This window comes from Leptosomus discolor, chromosome 9, assembly GCF_034619465.1.
Source record: "Leptosomus discolor isolate bLepDis1 chromosome 9, bLepDis1.hap2, whole genome shotgun sequence".
NCBI classification, from domain to species: domain Eukaryota; kingdom Metazoa; phylum Chordata; class Aves; order Leptosomiformes; family Leptosomidae; genus Leptosomus; species Leptosomus discolor.
In genome coordinates this window covers 8821011-8837527 of record NC_141399.1, presented here as the reverse complement: position 1 = coordinate 8837527, position 16517 = coordinate 8821011, and the positions used below count along the sequence as shown (strand labels likewise).

The 16517-nt window shown below is 44.7% G+C and overlaps 1 protein-coding gene across 12 annotated transcripts in view; it reads right to left on the bottom strand.

The window, feature by feature from the left end:
• The window catches only part of CADPS (calcium dependent secretion activator), a 220195-nt gene that overhangs the window by 94711 nt on the left and 108967 nt on the right, over window positions 1–16517 (bottom strand). For all 12 annotated transcript variants that reach the window (XM_086470043.1, XM_086470046.1, XM_086470045.1 and 9 more), the window contains exons 8-11: window positions 15553–15692; window positions 13427–13493; window positions 4994–5102; window positions 3691–3903 (exon numbers count right to left, since the gene is read on the bottom strand). In XM_086470043.1, the coding sequence (XP_086326169.1) occupies window positions 3691–3903; window positions 4994–5102; window positions 13427–13493; window positions 15553–15692 (529 nt within the window). The remainder of the gene's footprint in view (window positions 1–3690; window positions 3904–4993; window positions 5103–13426; window positions 13494–15552; window positions 15693–16517) is intronic.

Sequence of the window (16517 nt, the reverse complement as noted above, 5' to 3'; positions counted from 1 at the left end):
TGATGCATCACTAACACAGAACAAACAAAGATTGGTGCTTTCAGACAAGTGACCACTTTTATGAAGCTTAAATATTGCCAAAAGGTGTAGTACGTATTGGCAGCATTATTGACTATAATACTGTGCATGATTTCAACAGTAAACAAGAACAGTTTTGGGTTTTTTCTTTTATAATGCGAACATTGGAGAAAAGCACAGCTTTGCGTGAATGGAGTTTTTCTTTTAAATTGTAGCAAAACAAAAAAAGCAAAACTTTTCACTCTAACAGGTATTGTTCACCCACATAAAAGGAATTGTAGAGTCATACAAAAATTAATGAATAGCAGGATCTATTTTTTTTTTTTTTAGTACTTAAATTGCAAACAAAATAAACTCCACTCTGGTTTGGAGCTGTCTGTTTACTTCCAAGTCAAGCGCTGCCATTGAACTGCAGATGAGAATTGGAGTGCTGCTCGAAGTTCGTGTTTTCTAAGTCAAAAGAGGTGGGAACCAAACGAATTCACTATTTCTCCCAAGTTTCCCCAACGGCAAAATACGTTCTTCTCAAGTTCCTGCTTAACAGACAGCTCCATCACAGGAGCGGAGGGCTGGATTTTCTCTGCAAGCGCATGCACGCGCATGTGCCATCTCGGACTGCTACGATATGAAAGCTATAACAACAGTTACTGGTCAAACGGTTTAACGTTTACTTCTTTGCACATCCTCATTCACCATAGCCTCTAATAAGCGCAAAAAATATGACAAGTATAAAGATAAATGTACAAGAATAAAATGTCTTGCAAAAGTCCTTACCTTTCTGCAGGCAAAAAAACCAAACCAAACCAAAAAACCAAACCAAACCAAAAAACCCAATAACAAACCAAGACCCTTTTAAAAATGCAATACTTGATATGTTTGAATTTCAAGACTGAAGGAGCAGAGATGTGTATTTGTGTATTTAAGACTCCTGACAGGCCATTGTGTGTGGCATGCATGACTCACTTCTGCTTCTGAGTATTTAACTGCTGCACCCAATGACTTTGTATGTGGCAACACTCATTGCAAAACATTGAAACATGAAAAATGAGTAGCCTTTGCTGTTGAGATGAAGGTGTACCTTGACATACTGCCCTCATCCTCTTGTAGGATGAAGGTCCTATTCACAAAGAGCTGTCAGAGGGATTTAGATCCAAGGGAGGAGGAGGAAGGAAGACCGGGGACAAAACACAGCAGCCCAGAGGATGTTGAAGTAGCAAGTCATCATCAGACTAATAACCCAACTCGTTTCCCCCTTCCAGGCTTTGGCACAACATAATCAAGAGGGTTTCTCAGTGCTTGCAGCAAAAAGGGGAGCCTGAAGCCACCCAGATTATGGGGAAAACACATTGTGGATGGAAAGAGAGTGGTGGCATAAAAGAAGCCAAATGATCCAGATTTGGAGCTGGTATTGGCATGAGAACAAGTAAGAGAAACTGAGTTCAGATCCTGAGCCCCTCAGATGCCCTGAGGGGACCAGGGGTGAAATCTCGGCTGTTTTCGCCAGAAGTGAGGATGAAGGACCCCTGCCTCCTGGCAGGCGAGTGAGATGGAAAAAACAAGGTCAAACCTGTGGCATTTCTCTAGCTCTGAGCACAGTCAGGCTGATACAGTCCGCAGGACCACCAGCACACAAGTCTCCAGTGGATGTGCTGGCTGTGGTTAGATACAGAGAGGACCTCTGGGCTCAGTCACTGACTTCGCTGCTCCCTGGCAAGGACTAGGACAAGCCAGCTGCCCCTCCTTCATCCCAGGTAACCTAAGCAGGGGCATTCAGCTCTCCCCATGCACAGAGCGCTCGGCTGTGCATGTGGACAAAGCACTTGAAGGTCCACAGCCCCAGGTATCCCCTTTCCCTCCCCAAACTCTTGGCAGACTTTGCTGCAGCTGCTGCCAGGCAACTACGGTATTTCTGGGGAAGGGATCCTTCACCTGACCCTACATATCTGTCTGGCAAAGTGAAAACTCTGTAAACCTCAGTAATTTACACAGCAGAAAAATTCTCCAGGTCTCATGTCTGCAGGGATGGGAGAAGACTGGAGGTCTTGGAAGACTGGTGCTTCCCCAGTTTGATGTTCTCTTGCTGCCTTCATCCTAATCCACAGGGATCACACTGGGACGAGCAGGAGCGCATCCTCTTTGCACCAACCACGCAGCTAGGGGCATCCTTCAGCATCGCTTACTGGGAGAGGGAGCCACAAGCAGCATCCCTCTGCCACCCTCCCTCGCTACACTTTGAAGGCTTTTAGCTTGTAAAAAATCAGCTGTAGAAGAACATGTGCCTGCTACATCCAAGAACCTGGGCAGGGGGACATACAAACCCTGGGAGTGCTCTCAGGTCAGCACAAGCCAGCCAGGTCCAGAGGCTAATCACAGCCAGTAAACTTCCCACGTGCTAGAGCTCAAATCCTTCCTCTGATTTTGGCTTTCTGAGAGGCATCCGTCCTTCCTGACCCCAATCCTTTACACTTTGCACCCCCAAAGTCAGTGACCTGACTGGGATGAAGAGGATGAGGGTCACTGAAATGAAAACACTCACTATGGGTTTACACTACACCATGCTGCGTCCTCACTAACAGCAGCAGCAATGCAAGGTAGAAGAGTCCAAAATACGCAGGCATGTGGAGGACACAAAAAAAAAAAAAAAAGAAAAAAAAAGAGCAGCAAGCAGAGGTTTTCTGCTGTAGCACTGATTGTACAGCTGCATGTCTTGCATTGTTACTTTCTATAAATACTGACATGAAGAAGTTAAACCAATATAAAAGATGGTCAAATGATACTGATAAGCAAGGGGCAGATTTTTTGAGTTCCTTACAACAAAATACTCCATAACAGCTTTACGGATATTTTAAATGTTAAAATCTGACTTAATTAGAAGAATTTGCTAGTATTTACCACTTTCCTTTATTTTACTTATATTTAATGACACTAATTCTTAAATTTTGTTGAAACTAGAAAGGACTACTGCATGTTACATAACAAAGGGGCTCCAGAAGTGCAATCGAGACCTTCAAGAAAAACGAGTGAGGAGGCATTCATCTGGTTTATAATCAAATTATATTTTCAAGACAAAAGAAATTTCCCTAAATTTCAAATTAAGCAAACTGGGTATAACTGCACAGGACATGCTGCATAGCTACGACTTAAAAGATGATTGCTTTAAATTCACATCTAACTGGCCTGCAAAGCAACCTGTTAAAAATACCATATGTTTTCCTACAGTTGAATATTCAACAGGAGACCTCTTTTTGTGTGTGCATTTCATACTTGCAAGATTTGCACCTGTAGTTCTGAGCACGTGATGTATTTGATAGACAGCTAATGGCACTAATGAATCGCTCTGATCTGGGTGTGCAGTTTATTGTGTGGGGGTAAAACTGTGTGTCTGCAGAAAAGAAGCTGGGTCTCAGGCTCTCAGATCCCAGTCTCTCCTCCATCAAGTATTGCACTTTAAAATACTCATTGACAGTTTCCCCAAGGAATTTTGTTTCTTGGGTTTGGTTGTGCTAAACACACAGGTTAACTGCTTCTGGGTCCACTGATGTAAAAAAAGCAGCTTAATGATAATGAAAAAGATTTTGGAGTCAGAAACATGTGTGCGAATATTGATTTACATCAGTGCAGAAAATCTTTCCATCAAAGACTTCTGCTCTCTAGGAGAACTTATTTACTTACAAAATTGAGAGATTGGGGCGTCTAGCTGGGGTACATTTCCTCCTTTAGCATTTAGCTTTTGCACTTGTGTAGGTGGCACAGGTTTGTGAGACTGGCCGGTGGCTCGGTACATGGCTTGGACCCACAGGATACGGTCCTGCTCATCATCACTTGCAAAAATCACCGTGTCTCCTTCCTTCACTGCATTGAAGAATGCTCTGCCGCCCTCCAAACCTGGCAGGAAGAGGAAGCAACAGTGGAGTTTCACAGACTTGGAGGCCAGCCAGGGGATCTCCCCTGGCTTCCCACCCCACCACCACCCTGGGCGTCCCCTCAGCCAGCCCCATGCTGCCTCTGGCTCCTGGCTGAGCTCAGTCCCCTCCCCTGCACCAAACACACCTGCAAGACAGCCTGCCAGGTGCCCACACAGCACCCTGCACCACAATTACTAAAACACGCCCTAACACACTCAGATTAATTGCTTCTCTCAACTACAGCCCCATCTGGGCAGGTCCCACGCAAGTGGCACCGCTGGAGCCCCATTAAAAATGGATTTTGGGGGGATGTGGTGGAAGGTTTCCCATTAGACTGAGTGCATCAGTGCTCACGCTGCATAAAAGGTGCTTGGGTGACGTGCTTATTTCTGTCTTTGCCCTGATTCAGCACCCATCTTCCCATCTCCCTACCATGAGAATTAACCTGGAATCAAGGTCTTGACAAACATCTCCTCTGGGGATCCCATTTTCCAGGGCATGGTGAGGATCACCACGCTCAGTATGTTGCTTCACTGAAATAAAAGGAATGTGGTGCTCCTCCACTTGAAGAAGGGCCTCACCACTTAACAGGTCCCTCCACAGACCAGGGGGTTTTCTGTCCCTGCCTCTTCCACTCGCTCACATCCGTCAGAGAGAAAATGGGGCAGGCAAAAATGCTGCTTTGGTCTCATATATATTTTCTACAATAAAAACAGGCATAGCTGCTAACCTTTCATTTAGGGTATATAATCTGAAGGTACAGGTCAGGATCACCACTCAGTTTAAGCATTCAGTTGACCATCAGATTTCCTTGGGATTTAAGTGTCTAATTCACTTAGGCTCCCCAGACGAGATGAGTCTTTTCCTCTTCCTAACTCAACTCCTTAGATCTATTTATAGTAAAGTCATGCACGGCTAATGATCAGTATAAACACAAACATATTTATAATAATGCTGATCACAGTTCAGCTGCAAGTAGGGAGAGCAAGAGGACTCCCTTTTGGGAGCCGTATACAGCGTGGTGAGCACGAGCACCTGCGGGCACAGCACCAAGCTGTGGGCCCCCGTACCTGGCTGCGGGTCGGTGTAATCCACAGTGTATCCGTCGAGCTGCAGCAGCTCTTGGGGTTCAGCTTTTTTCTCCCGGTAGCTGCACATTGCAAATGTATATTGACTAACCTGAAGAAAACCACAAAGCTAAGATGGCACCGGGTGATCACGACAAGGCAATCTAAAGCGCTTAGAAATGCCGCATGCTGACGGCGTCTTTACAGGGACCCGGGGGGTGATGGGGTAATTTTGATGGTCATCGCCCATACGAGACAGACTAAACTTTTTACCAGGCTTTTGCAAAGCTCTCTCTTAATACACCCTGCTGCGGCAGGCTTCTAATTCTCTGCATCAGTACATACAGCGGTTTAATTTCCTCCAAAAGAGGAAGCTCCATGCTTTAGAACCCTCTATCATTCATCCCCAGACAAGTGCAAGAGTGACACCCTGTCACAAACAATGTGAGCTAAATTGCTAGGTGCCAGTCATATTAAAGCAATCTTAAGATCCCACTGATCTCGGCAGTTGTTGTCATCAGTGCTGTAAATGGCAGCTCTCACTCCTCTGAGGTACCATCTGCATGACACGATACATTCAATGTCAAGCTCTTGACGGAAGCCGACTCAGCTGCGGGGGCTCTGCCAGGCTCCCGAATCGCCTTTAGGAGGCCATCAGGCCGCATCAAGACCCCGCGCGTACTCAGCGCGCTGCAATCTGGATGGTCGGCAAGAAGCTCATCCAGGGAGGAGAGGAGAGGAGAGGATTCTCCGTGCCCCAGGCTAGGAACTCACGGGGAAATTTACTGTCAAATGATTTCAAATGACTTTGTTAAGGTTGTGTCACATCCTGGACGCCTGACGTAATTTTATTCGTCTGGACATTTTCTTGACCTCTGGAGGAAACTTTAAAACTCTGGTGGGTGGCGATGGATCTTGCTCGTCATTTTTTGGAAGTCAGGAGAGATCCTGAAAGACGGGGGAGCAGCTGGGCTGGGGGATTTTGCCTTCAAACTCCAGACAAATCACTCGGCTACAAATACACATGCAGCACCTATTTTGGTGGCATCTATCGCTAATAAAATGTCATTTATTTAAGTCAAGGGACCCGTCTACTCTATCGGCGTAGCGTCTCCCAGCCGGTGCTCGGTTTATTGCTGCCCTCTACGGGCTTCTGCTAGCTGCCAGCCTGCTCTCAGCAGCCCTGCCTGCACCGTGCCTTCCTCCAGGAACAGCTCCAAAAGCCACCTAAGAATAAACGCTATCATTAACACATTTGTGGGAGTAAGACTAAAAGTGATGCTTTAAGCATCTTGCATCCTCCTTAAAACTACCAGCACTGACGAAAGATTGACAAGTAACAGACCAATAGCAGGAGCATACCAGTGCATATTCTATGCTATGAACTTTGAATGCATACCATCGTACCGGCAACACAAAAATTAAAAAAATTAACATGAAGAAATCTAAAAATAACCTAGTGCCCCACAGCACAACATTCAAACGGCTCCCGCAGTGTTCATTCAGTTATACTTGCAGTATCTTGCTGCCACCTCCTGGAGAAAATCTTGAATGTGCTTTATTTATGGTAAAATCTTGGAGATTTCATCTGAGTGGCGAGGATTTGATTTCTCTGTGTTAGACAGCCTGAACTTCAGGGACTGCGTGATAAATGAGTCAGTGCTAACCTACGCTGACATTGACTGTTTATTTCTTCTCCTGTATGCTCTATAGCAACAGGTAAAATTAATTCAGTAGTTCAGTTTCATCTTCTCTGACCCTGAACATGAGCTCTGAATTTCAGGCTCTTCTTCATATACAAATAATTCCCCTCACCTTTGGACCCAGAAAATAGTCTTCATCCCTATCAATAAGCCAACCATACCAACACACCAGGAGCGTATGGAAACACACACAGACATTTCACAGCTTATACTTCCCATGTTAAAAGTTATAAAAGACAGGCATAGACAGTAGGCTCTGGTGGAGCCATCCCGGGACAGAGGCAAAGCAAATTGGTCTCTTCCGTCAGCATTCACATGACTTCCTCGGAAGAAGCTGCTCTACACCGTTATTAGAAGAGACCGCTAAGAGAAACCTACAGGTGGGCCTATGTGTGATGAGCCAGGGCTTATCTGGGTTCATGTCCTCCTTCTTCTCTGCTCACACACCTCAAGCGTGAGGCCCAAGCTCATGATTGCTCAAGAGCCTGCTGGCAGGAGGCAGGCTAGGATCAGGCTGGAGGGAGCAGGCAGCTATCGACAGCCTCTGGAAAAGATGCCAACTGTGCCATGCAGAGTGCCTGCACCTAAACAACTTGAGCTACTGACTTCAAGGACTGGCATACCAGCCTGTCTGCCCTATCCTGCTGCCTAAAGCATTTACGGCTTGGAGTCAGAAAGAAGCTGATGCCCTGGCTACCAGTGCAATGGGGGGCCTTCCATTTACAAGCGGTGGTAAAGCAAAATCTGATAAAACGAGATTTTAGAGAGCTCAGTATGTCACAATCGTGCTTTGCTGCTGAACAGCACTGTAGGGTCAAGTGAAGATTGCAGCCTGCCTTTCATCAGTCCTCTAAAACATTGTGCTTTACAGAGCCTGCTTTCTCTAGAAGCTTAGAAGTGGCCAGACAAATGAAACAGTTAATAGCAGAAATGAATCTTACAGCCTGCTGAGTTCACACTGAACCATAGCTGAGTATGAGAGCGAGCAAGCAGATGGGATGGGCAAGATGAATGGTTTGAGTAATTGGAAAAAACACAGATACAGAGAGGAAACTGAAGGAAGACAGAGGAGAAATCTCTGCCCAGTGAGGGACAAACTCTCAGAGCAGCTGGGATTTCATCCAGGGACTCGATGAGGGCCAGGAAAGGAGCATCTAAGGAAGCTGAACTGAGTGAAACTAAAAGAAGGGAAATAATCCAAGGCTGCCCTGGCTGGTCCATTACAAAATAGGGAAAATACTTTGAGAAAGAATTTGAGACAAAAGAACACAAGGAAAAGAAAGGGGGGGGGGGGGGGGGGTGTGAAGAGAAAAAGACAAAGAAATTCAGGGAAGGGGAAGCAGACAGCGGGAGACAAATGCCAAAGTTCACTATTCCCAGGCTGCTAAATTAGATCTGACTTTCCTGGCACTTGACCATATTCTGTCACCAGCTATATAATCCGACTGATTAATAAATACAGTAGATATGTATTAACCAGTCCTGACTTCGTCCTTGTTTTTCCACCAGAGACTCCTGCTCTAGCGAGCACTGCTTTCCCCAGGACCCTGCTCAAACCTGTTAATTGTCATGCCCCACACTCCGAGCTCAGTCATTTACCTCCCCCTTTCTCACTGTTGACATAACACCGCCCCACTTGGGTTAAATTCTTAAACGGACCTTTCCTAGATTAACAGCATGCATTTTGTCCCAAGGGAGAGAAACTGTGCTAAGATACTGCCAGCTGTAATACAGCTTTCCACTTTGATGGGAGACTCTTGTCCTCTGGTTGCAGCTGTATGTTGCCTCCCAAGCCCTTTCCTGACACAAATGAGCAGAGGAAACGATCTAGCTTAAAGAAAAAATTGTGAAAACAAGTTTTCACATCTCAGCACATCCATCCAGCCCTAAACAACTGCGCATTGCAGTTGTCCTAACTTTTTCCTTCAAGCAGGAGGTGTGCGTGTATTCTCCTCGGGCAGGGCTGCGTGACAAGAAGCCATCCCACGTGAGTACGGATGGGACATGCAGGACCTACCATAGCCAGGTGTAACAACCCGTGGCATCTGTTTGACCAGCTGTTTCCAAACATTTTGTATTTATCACCAACACTCAAGGTTTCTCAAGAATCACCACCTACGCCCAGTTCTCAGCGAGGGTCTAACTGAAAACATGATTTAATATGATTACGGGGACCAGCTACGGGTCATTTACCTTGACTCGAGGACCACAGTCTAGGACCGCTGGTGTAGTACACTGCAATTTTGCTGAATTATTTTCAAATTCTTTTGGTTATTCAGAGTTACTGAACACTTACTTCATTTCATTTTATCCCGAGTCAGCTGAGTTTTGCTAAAAGCAGGAACTGTCACTGTTAGTCTAAATTATAATGAGTTCAGGGAGTCTGTCACTAGAACAATAGATCCAGGCGTCGACACTGCAACTGGTTTTAATCTGCAGAGAGCTGATCTGGTTCCAACAACATTCTGCAAACACCATCAGACACAATCAGCCGAAAACTGCTTCAAGCTACTCAGCAGACATGTCATCCAGGTACCATGGAGTGTTACTTCCCATATGCTGCCAGAGCACAGAAATGGGGTTATGACAAGAGAAGAACAGATTCAGTCTGAAATCTCAATGTAATTAATTCACTTGCCCTTAAGAATCATTACAAGAAATTTCCTATTGCAAAGCCAGCAAACCCACCCGAACCAACAGTAGTGTTGTTGTCAGTACAGCACATTAGACCTTGCAAAGAATTAATACAAGCTCTGTCAGCTATCAAAAATCCCAGCTTTTGCATGATCAAGGGTCTAATTGGCAAACTGGCTGAAATTTGTATGCTATGCTCAGGCAGCTGATAGAGCAACTTAGGAAACACTTATAACATCTGTGCTGGATGTACATTTTCTTTCCTAACCAGTCACAGAGAACTTTGCCCTAAATTGCTCCATTGCTCTCGCTTACCACTGCCACTGGCGTTACTGTTGCCTTTACGAAGCATTTTCCTCACTTGTGATGCTGCGGACCGTTTCCATCCAAGCTCAGGGCCATATTCTGCCATCACTTTCACGCTGCATATCTCAGGATTTAAAATTAGGCAAGTAACGAGTCTCTGCCATGTAATTTACATCTAATCAGTATTCTGCTCTTCTGCTGCTCATCTCAAAGAGTGTCTACGAGAAGGGTGGGCAGCGTGCAGAGAGGACTGCGATTCATTCGGAAGAGAAAACTATCCCCTCTTAACGCCCAGGTGCATGCTGGAGGAGCATATGCACCAGCTCTGCCAGCCCCACTGTGCTGTAAATCTTCCCCGAGGGACTGAAGCAAGTCCACCCAGCAATGCGTGCGCTGGAGAGGTGAGGCCCAGTTCTAGAAACGGCACAAAGGAACTGCTCTCACCCACTACACCCAAACAAACCATCTCCACTCCTGCACAACCCTCACAGCTACACAGACACAGAAGGTGCGAGGGATTATTCCACCCAAATTCCAAAGCAGTTATTGCTCCTTTCCCCTTCTCTCCAGGGCTTATACAAGCCAAGTAGCAGTGGAAATGCTCCCTCCAGAGCTCCTTTTTCTACATACACACGCAAAGCCTCCGTTCATACCAGCGAGGCATCGCTGACACAAAAGAGACAAACTGCCATCAACACCTTCCTTCTTGGTGCCGCCCATGCAGTTTGGCACCTTTGTGCCTTGTTTAGATGGTTATGAAGAATTTGAGTATTTATTACCACGAATTTCTTAACCGCTGGTACTAGAAGGCAGAGTGGTACCACCCAACAGCACTGAAGGGACTGAGGCTGCGTCCATCTGAAATGGGGAAAAAGGGGCAGGAGAGGGCACAGGACCAGGAGGAGGAGGTTGCTCTGCAAGGGATAGGAGAGGAGACAGAGCTGCAATAGAAGACGCTACAGGTAAGGGACAAAGTCAAGGGATCAGGAAGGCAACATTTAGTTATTCATCCCAATGTACAGCCTTGCCCTCTTGGCAGCGTCACGGACTGACCAGACCGCTGCATACCAAATGGATATATTTATGCTTTGGACTCCATCTCTCGGCTCTGATGCAAGCAGGACCCTGGTGCAGCTGAGCGAGCTCCTGCAACAGGGGCTGCTCCTTGTCTGTTCTTTACGTAATGGAGCCAGCTCACCTTCCTGCGGGGGTTATTTTCTGTCTGTGGTTTAGTAGAGTTCAGAGCATCCTGGACATCAACACCTTTGCTGCCAATCCCTGTGCGTATCAGCACCCATCCTTTGCATTGCATGAAAAGCAAATGACAAACATACGGACAGCAAAGTATTTTTATTCCATCTTTATTGCCTGCTGACATGTTCAATATGCTCAAACTACATCTGAGGGACTGCATAGAGAGTGTTTCTTGTTTATATTTGATGTACGGCAGAACACTTTACATTGCACCAAATGTTGAGCAAACGGTAACATAACAGAGAAGCTGCAGTGGCAGCTGGAATTTCTGAGGTGGGCTACAGAGACTCTCTGGGGGCAAAAGTCTGCTCATCTTATTCAAATGAATTGCTTTCCTGGCCAAATTCTGCTCTTATATGCCAACTGACGAACACAGACCTAGTAACATGAGAAAACATGGAATAACTCTGAGAGCTTCAATTCCACAGCAAGCTGAAGAATATATAGCAACTGAAAACTAGAGAAGTAACTGCAACCACACAGAATGGCCAGAAGAAACGCTTCTTGAGAGAGACATGGGAACCCATGTCCAAACCTGCAAACTCTTGCACAGAAGAGTATCAATAGATTTATTTATGGGAGAAGCTATGTTGGGAAAGAGGATTCTCTGCTTTGGAGAGTCCCTATCCACAGGGAAAAAGGGACTGAGAACTTGGTCTAACAGGAATGAATTGTCTCCCAGGCAAAAGCAATACTAGCTGCTCTACAAGTGAGCAAAGACTGCCACGGCACTTTTAAATTCATTTCAGAACATAACAAAGGAAATATACAGAGAAAAGCAATGCCTCAATCCCTGCCCAAGAACAGGGTCACTGCATAATGTTCCTCAAAGGCCCTTCCTTCATTATGGCCTCTGCTGCTTCTTACCCAGGAGACAGTTTGGGATTTACCTCCAGCAGTCTAGCTCTGCAAGGCGCTGGGTTCCCCTGCAAGGTGCCAAGCACCCTACCTCACCAGGGACCTGGCCAGTCCCTGTGTGGAGGGTGCATTTGTGAACCAGATGCCTTTAGGAATGGATTACACAAATCCCAAACCCTACTTTTACCTAAATCTAAATATATTGCTTGGGCAAACAGAGGCATCTTCTGTGGCTGTTCTACACTAACTGCCCCACTTTTGTTGCCATTTTCACCCCATTTGGAGTACAAAACAGGCATTTAAACTGTTGCCCCTGATTGGACTAGGTAATCAACTGGTCTCTCCAAATAGACTCCTACTTACATGGGTCACACACATCATAAATCTCTTTTACTCCCCAGGATGGATTTTCTTATCTGCCACACAGTTTAGTGCTACGGAGGCTGGCAGTAATGGACAAATGGGGAATGCAATTAGGTTTCCTACTGAGACAGTTGAACTTGGAGTAATAATCAACTCAAACCAAATCAATTAGTTTACACCAGGTGACTTAGGACCAGAGAAGCCAGCTGTGTAAGGTGGCAGATGGACTGCACAGACTCCTCCCCTTACTGGCACAGGAAAGCCAGGACATAAGCGTGATCCATCCCAAATGTGGAGCCTGGTGCACCTGGTTTACACCATCTCTCTTCTTACACACAGGTGAAATCCTGGCCCCTCTGTGGCAGACCTGCCATTTGCTTCATTGGCAGTAGCATTTCACCTTCTGACTTGATCATTCTGGCCCTGTGCTGGCACAAGATCTCATCTGGATCCCATGTTATTCCCTCAGAGCATCTCTGTGTTGCTTTCATCGCAGGACCCTGCACAAAGTTTTTATTTCTCATACTTGGAGACAACATACCCTGGGGAACCCAGAAAGGAGGGTGAGGGAGATGGACCCAAACGGACTCTGTGGCTTTATCAAGCTGGTGTGAAGATGGATCTGCTCAAACTGGGGTCCCACACTTCTGTGGCCAATGCAGTGGTTTCAGCTGTCCTTGGGAAGGTGAGGGAAGATCTAACACACTAAGTACTAACCAGATCCTTTTAGGTCACAGAAGACATCTTTTGCCTGTTTCCTTGAAATTCTTAACCATGGTCAAACATACAGGTCTACTGAAACTGGGAGGGCAGAAAGTGGAAAAAAGAAAAAAAAATGGAAAAAGGAAGAAAGACATCACAAAATGACTGATGAGAGCTGAGACAACGAGAGGCTGTAATGAATGTGAAGGGAAGGTAAATGTCAGGAACGATACACTGACTCTGACACAGCCGGTGATGAAACTTCTGTAGATTTCAATGGACTTCAAATTTTACCTGGAAGTTCAAAAGGAGCATTTGCACCCAAGTACCTCCAGCCAAGACAGACCGAACTTCCTCCTCATCTCATTAATGCCTAACTAGAATTTGTTCTCCACTTCACCAAGCATTCATGCGCATCAGGAAACTCATGGCTAGAGGTCTGCAACTGGGATATCCTTGAGAAGATGTACATATTCAGAAAAAAAATCCGTGACTTAACAGACACCCTACACAGAACCACAGCTCAGCATCAATTACACAGCATTGAAAATGTCCAGAAGAAAGACTTAAATATTTCATGTTGTGATCTAAGATCACTTCTAGTTAAATCTGTTACCTGGACCAGGACAAAGAATCGTTTCTTCCATCTCTTCCAAACATTTTTACCAATGGCCCATAAATACCTAGGAGAAAAGAATAAGTGAATTCAGTACACAAGTGACTATATGTTTTTCTCTTGCTTGTCAGTATGTTTTCTTTACACCTAGAAACTGAAGTTAATGCACAAGCAGGAGTAATTACAAGACTCTTAAGCTCAGCATCATTCATGAATGTGTTTATTTCTAGCCTTAACAAAAAAAAACTGTAAAGAAAGTGACATAAAAAGCTCCCAGAGGCTTAATGTTACACAGTATTAATTCTCTCTTCCTCTTTGTCTTTCACAACTTGCTCAAAATTTGGAAGCCCTTTACTGCCAGTGAATAGCTGTGACATGGTTGGATGGGTGGAGAATACTTTTGCAATGGAAGAATTAAGGGAGAAAACCCCCAAACGTTGCTTTAAGCCTTCACAAAACCATTTTGCTGAGGAAAGCTGTCAAACAGAGGGATACTTATTACATCAAAACCAGTACCTGGGATCCCGGTATCCACTGGACTGACTAAACCAGGACACTTCACTGAACAGCTTAAGATGAATTCCTAGAAATCACTTGGCTACAGATATTCAAGCAAACTGAACAATTTCTAAGGAGGAGTGAATTTACTGTTTTCTACAAAGGAAGAACTAACTTTCAAAATTAATGTCAAAATTAGCATTTATTCCCTCTGATGAAGTGGCCACAGTGACACTGTAATACAAACACTGGCAAAAATAGTGGAAGCACCAGACTAATCATAAGCACAAGGACATTATTCAGCATTAATATGTTTTATGTATCATTATAATTACTTTAGTTCTGGCTCAATAAATAGAAAAACAATTCCTTTTGGTTATGCTAGTGGTTCCTTATGCCAGAAAAGATCCAACATACTCTTGGTGAGCGTTTAAGCCCCAAAACTCCAAGTCATGCTTATGTGGGCACTGAGTCCTTGGCTAGTTCAAGAACAGGGTAATAATTGCCCTTTTTGCTATTGCTGCTAACATCAACAGAAAGACAATCACAGTTCTGATAGCAATCTAGTATTATAAACCACACAGTTTTAAGCAGCATCTTGTAAATCAAATGTTAGTTGAAGAAAGCCTGAGAAAAAACAGGACCGCTCACTCCTGTTGCTATCAGCTGCAGTGAAGTCAACAAATATGATAGGTGAACTGTCCTCTCTTGCTTTTGGTGCCTGTGATCGTGGTGGAAAAATTAAATTTCACACATGGCTATTGGCTCTGATCTCATTAGCAGAGAAGATAGGGGAAGGAGGAGAAGGAATTAAAAGGAAGATGAGTGATCCAAACCTTCTAATAATGTATTGTATCTAGCAAAACACTATGCAAATGAAAATGAAACAAAGTCGCTTTTATAGCACCAAAAACATACCAGAGAAAGAGTTAATCAAACCAGTGACTCTCCTGGACAGCTTCTATTTTTTATCACACCCTCAGCTCTGAAGAGCAAACAGAGGAAAGCCTTGCCAATGGCATGAGCTAGATCTTCTCAAGGATGATCTAATTTGTAATTGCACGACATGAAGGTGGAAGCCAGGGGTAGTGGTCAGTGATCCTCCTGGCCCCAGATCTTCTGACACTCATGTCTGGAAGGGAGAGGTTTCCATTTTAACCTTCCAGACCATTAGTCCTACTCCAGGCAACTGCTACATAATTGTGCTGTGTATCTCTGTATAACTAATGATGACCACACTGGAGTTTATTCCCAGCAGAAGGTGCACTGTGCTTTTCGTTCTGAGAAGTCAACACAGGGAAAGCAAAGAACAACTTAGGAAATTATACTGTTCTCAGTAAGAGAGTCAGGGTTCACCTATCATTTCCTTACAGGAAAAACCCCAAAAACCTAGCAATTTCCTGAGGAATACTGTTTAAAATTTAAACTGTTTGGCTGATATGCATTAAAAAGACTATGCTAAGAATATGGAATTATAAATGACTAAACTGATGCCATTTTTCTATTTCTCTTTCTTTTGACCTCCTGTGAACTTGAGAAAAAGAGTTTCTCTTCCAGAATCTTAAAAAAGAGAAATTTTCTAATGCACCTTCAAAACAAATTGAGTTACAATCAAGACAAGTGTTTACCCAGAGTGCTTCATGTTTTGAGGCTTATCCATTCGCACGGCAAGCTTGATCTTCAGGTCTTGATCCGGGCAGTTTTTGGAAACAGTCATTTTGTGCCACTCTGATTGCTTTGGGCTGTTGGGAGTAGGGTGGAGAACAACCTGCAAGTGTCAAAATCAACAATGTTAAAGGGAAATATTATACACAAATTGGGTTTTAATGGGGAACAAAAGCACATCAGATGAGCTACTTTTGCCTTCAACATCAGTCTGGAAATTCACATCAGTGAGGATGGCTTTTTTTTTAAAGTACAGCTCATTATTATGAGATTAGTTCAAATATTCTTTGGCTCCGCTATTTACCACACCATTGCCCATGGGGTTGTGCAGAACAGAACAGCATTATCAGTTCCCATCGTTTAAGGAAGGATCGTGGTAAACGAACTTGCAACTGTCCAGGTAAATCAGTCTAGAAGTGATGGTGGACAACTGTGATTAGCAAACCAGCAACAAGTTTTTTGCTGAGGTTGCCCACTGCAATCGCCCTCTTTCAGACTCTTACAACTTGGTCAACCTCCAGTCTTCCTGACATTTCCCATGTGAGGTGTGCTGTTCCGAGGGCCCAGAAAGCTCTACCTAAAATGGTTCATCTATTGCTACTATCAGGTTGCGGGGAAGGTGGCTTGATTTTTTGCTTACTGTTAAGACTGGATGCAGTAGGCAACATTTTAGGTAGGCTGGTGTGTGTCTGACTGCACTGGGACAGTAGACAAAATCTGCATCCCACGTCATGACATCAGTGGCTGCAGGACTCTCTGCTTCCATTTCATGTAACGAGGAAATGATGGGATGGTCTCTAGCTGGGGTCAATCAGTGCAACACCAATGACTGCAGTGGACTCGTGCAGATGAACACTGATGGAAGTGCTTGGCTCATCAAAGAAGCTGAAAGGCTCCAAGAGGCAAGCAATCTTTCCCGATCATAGCT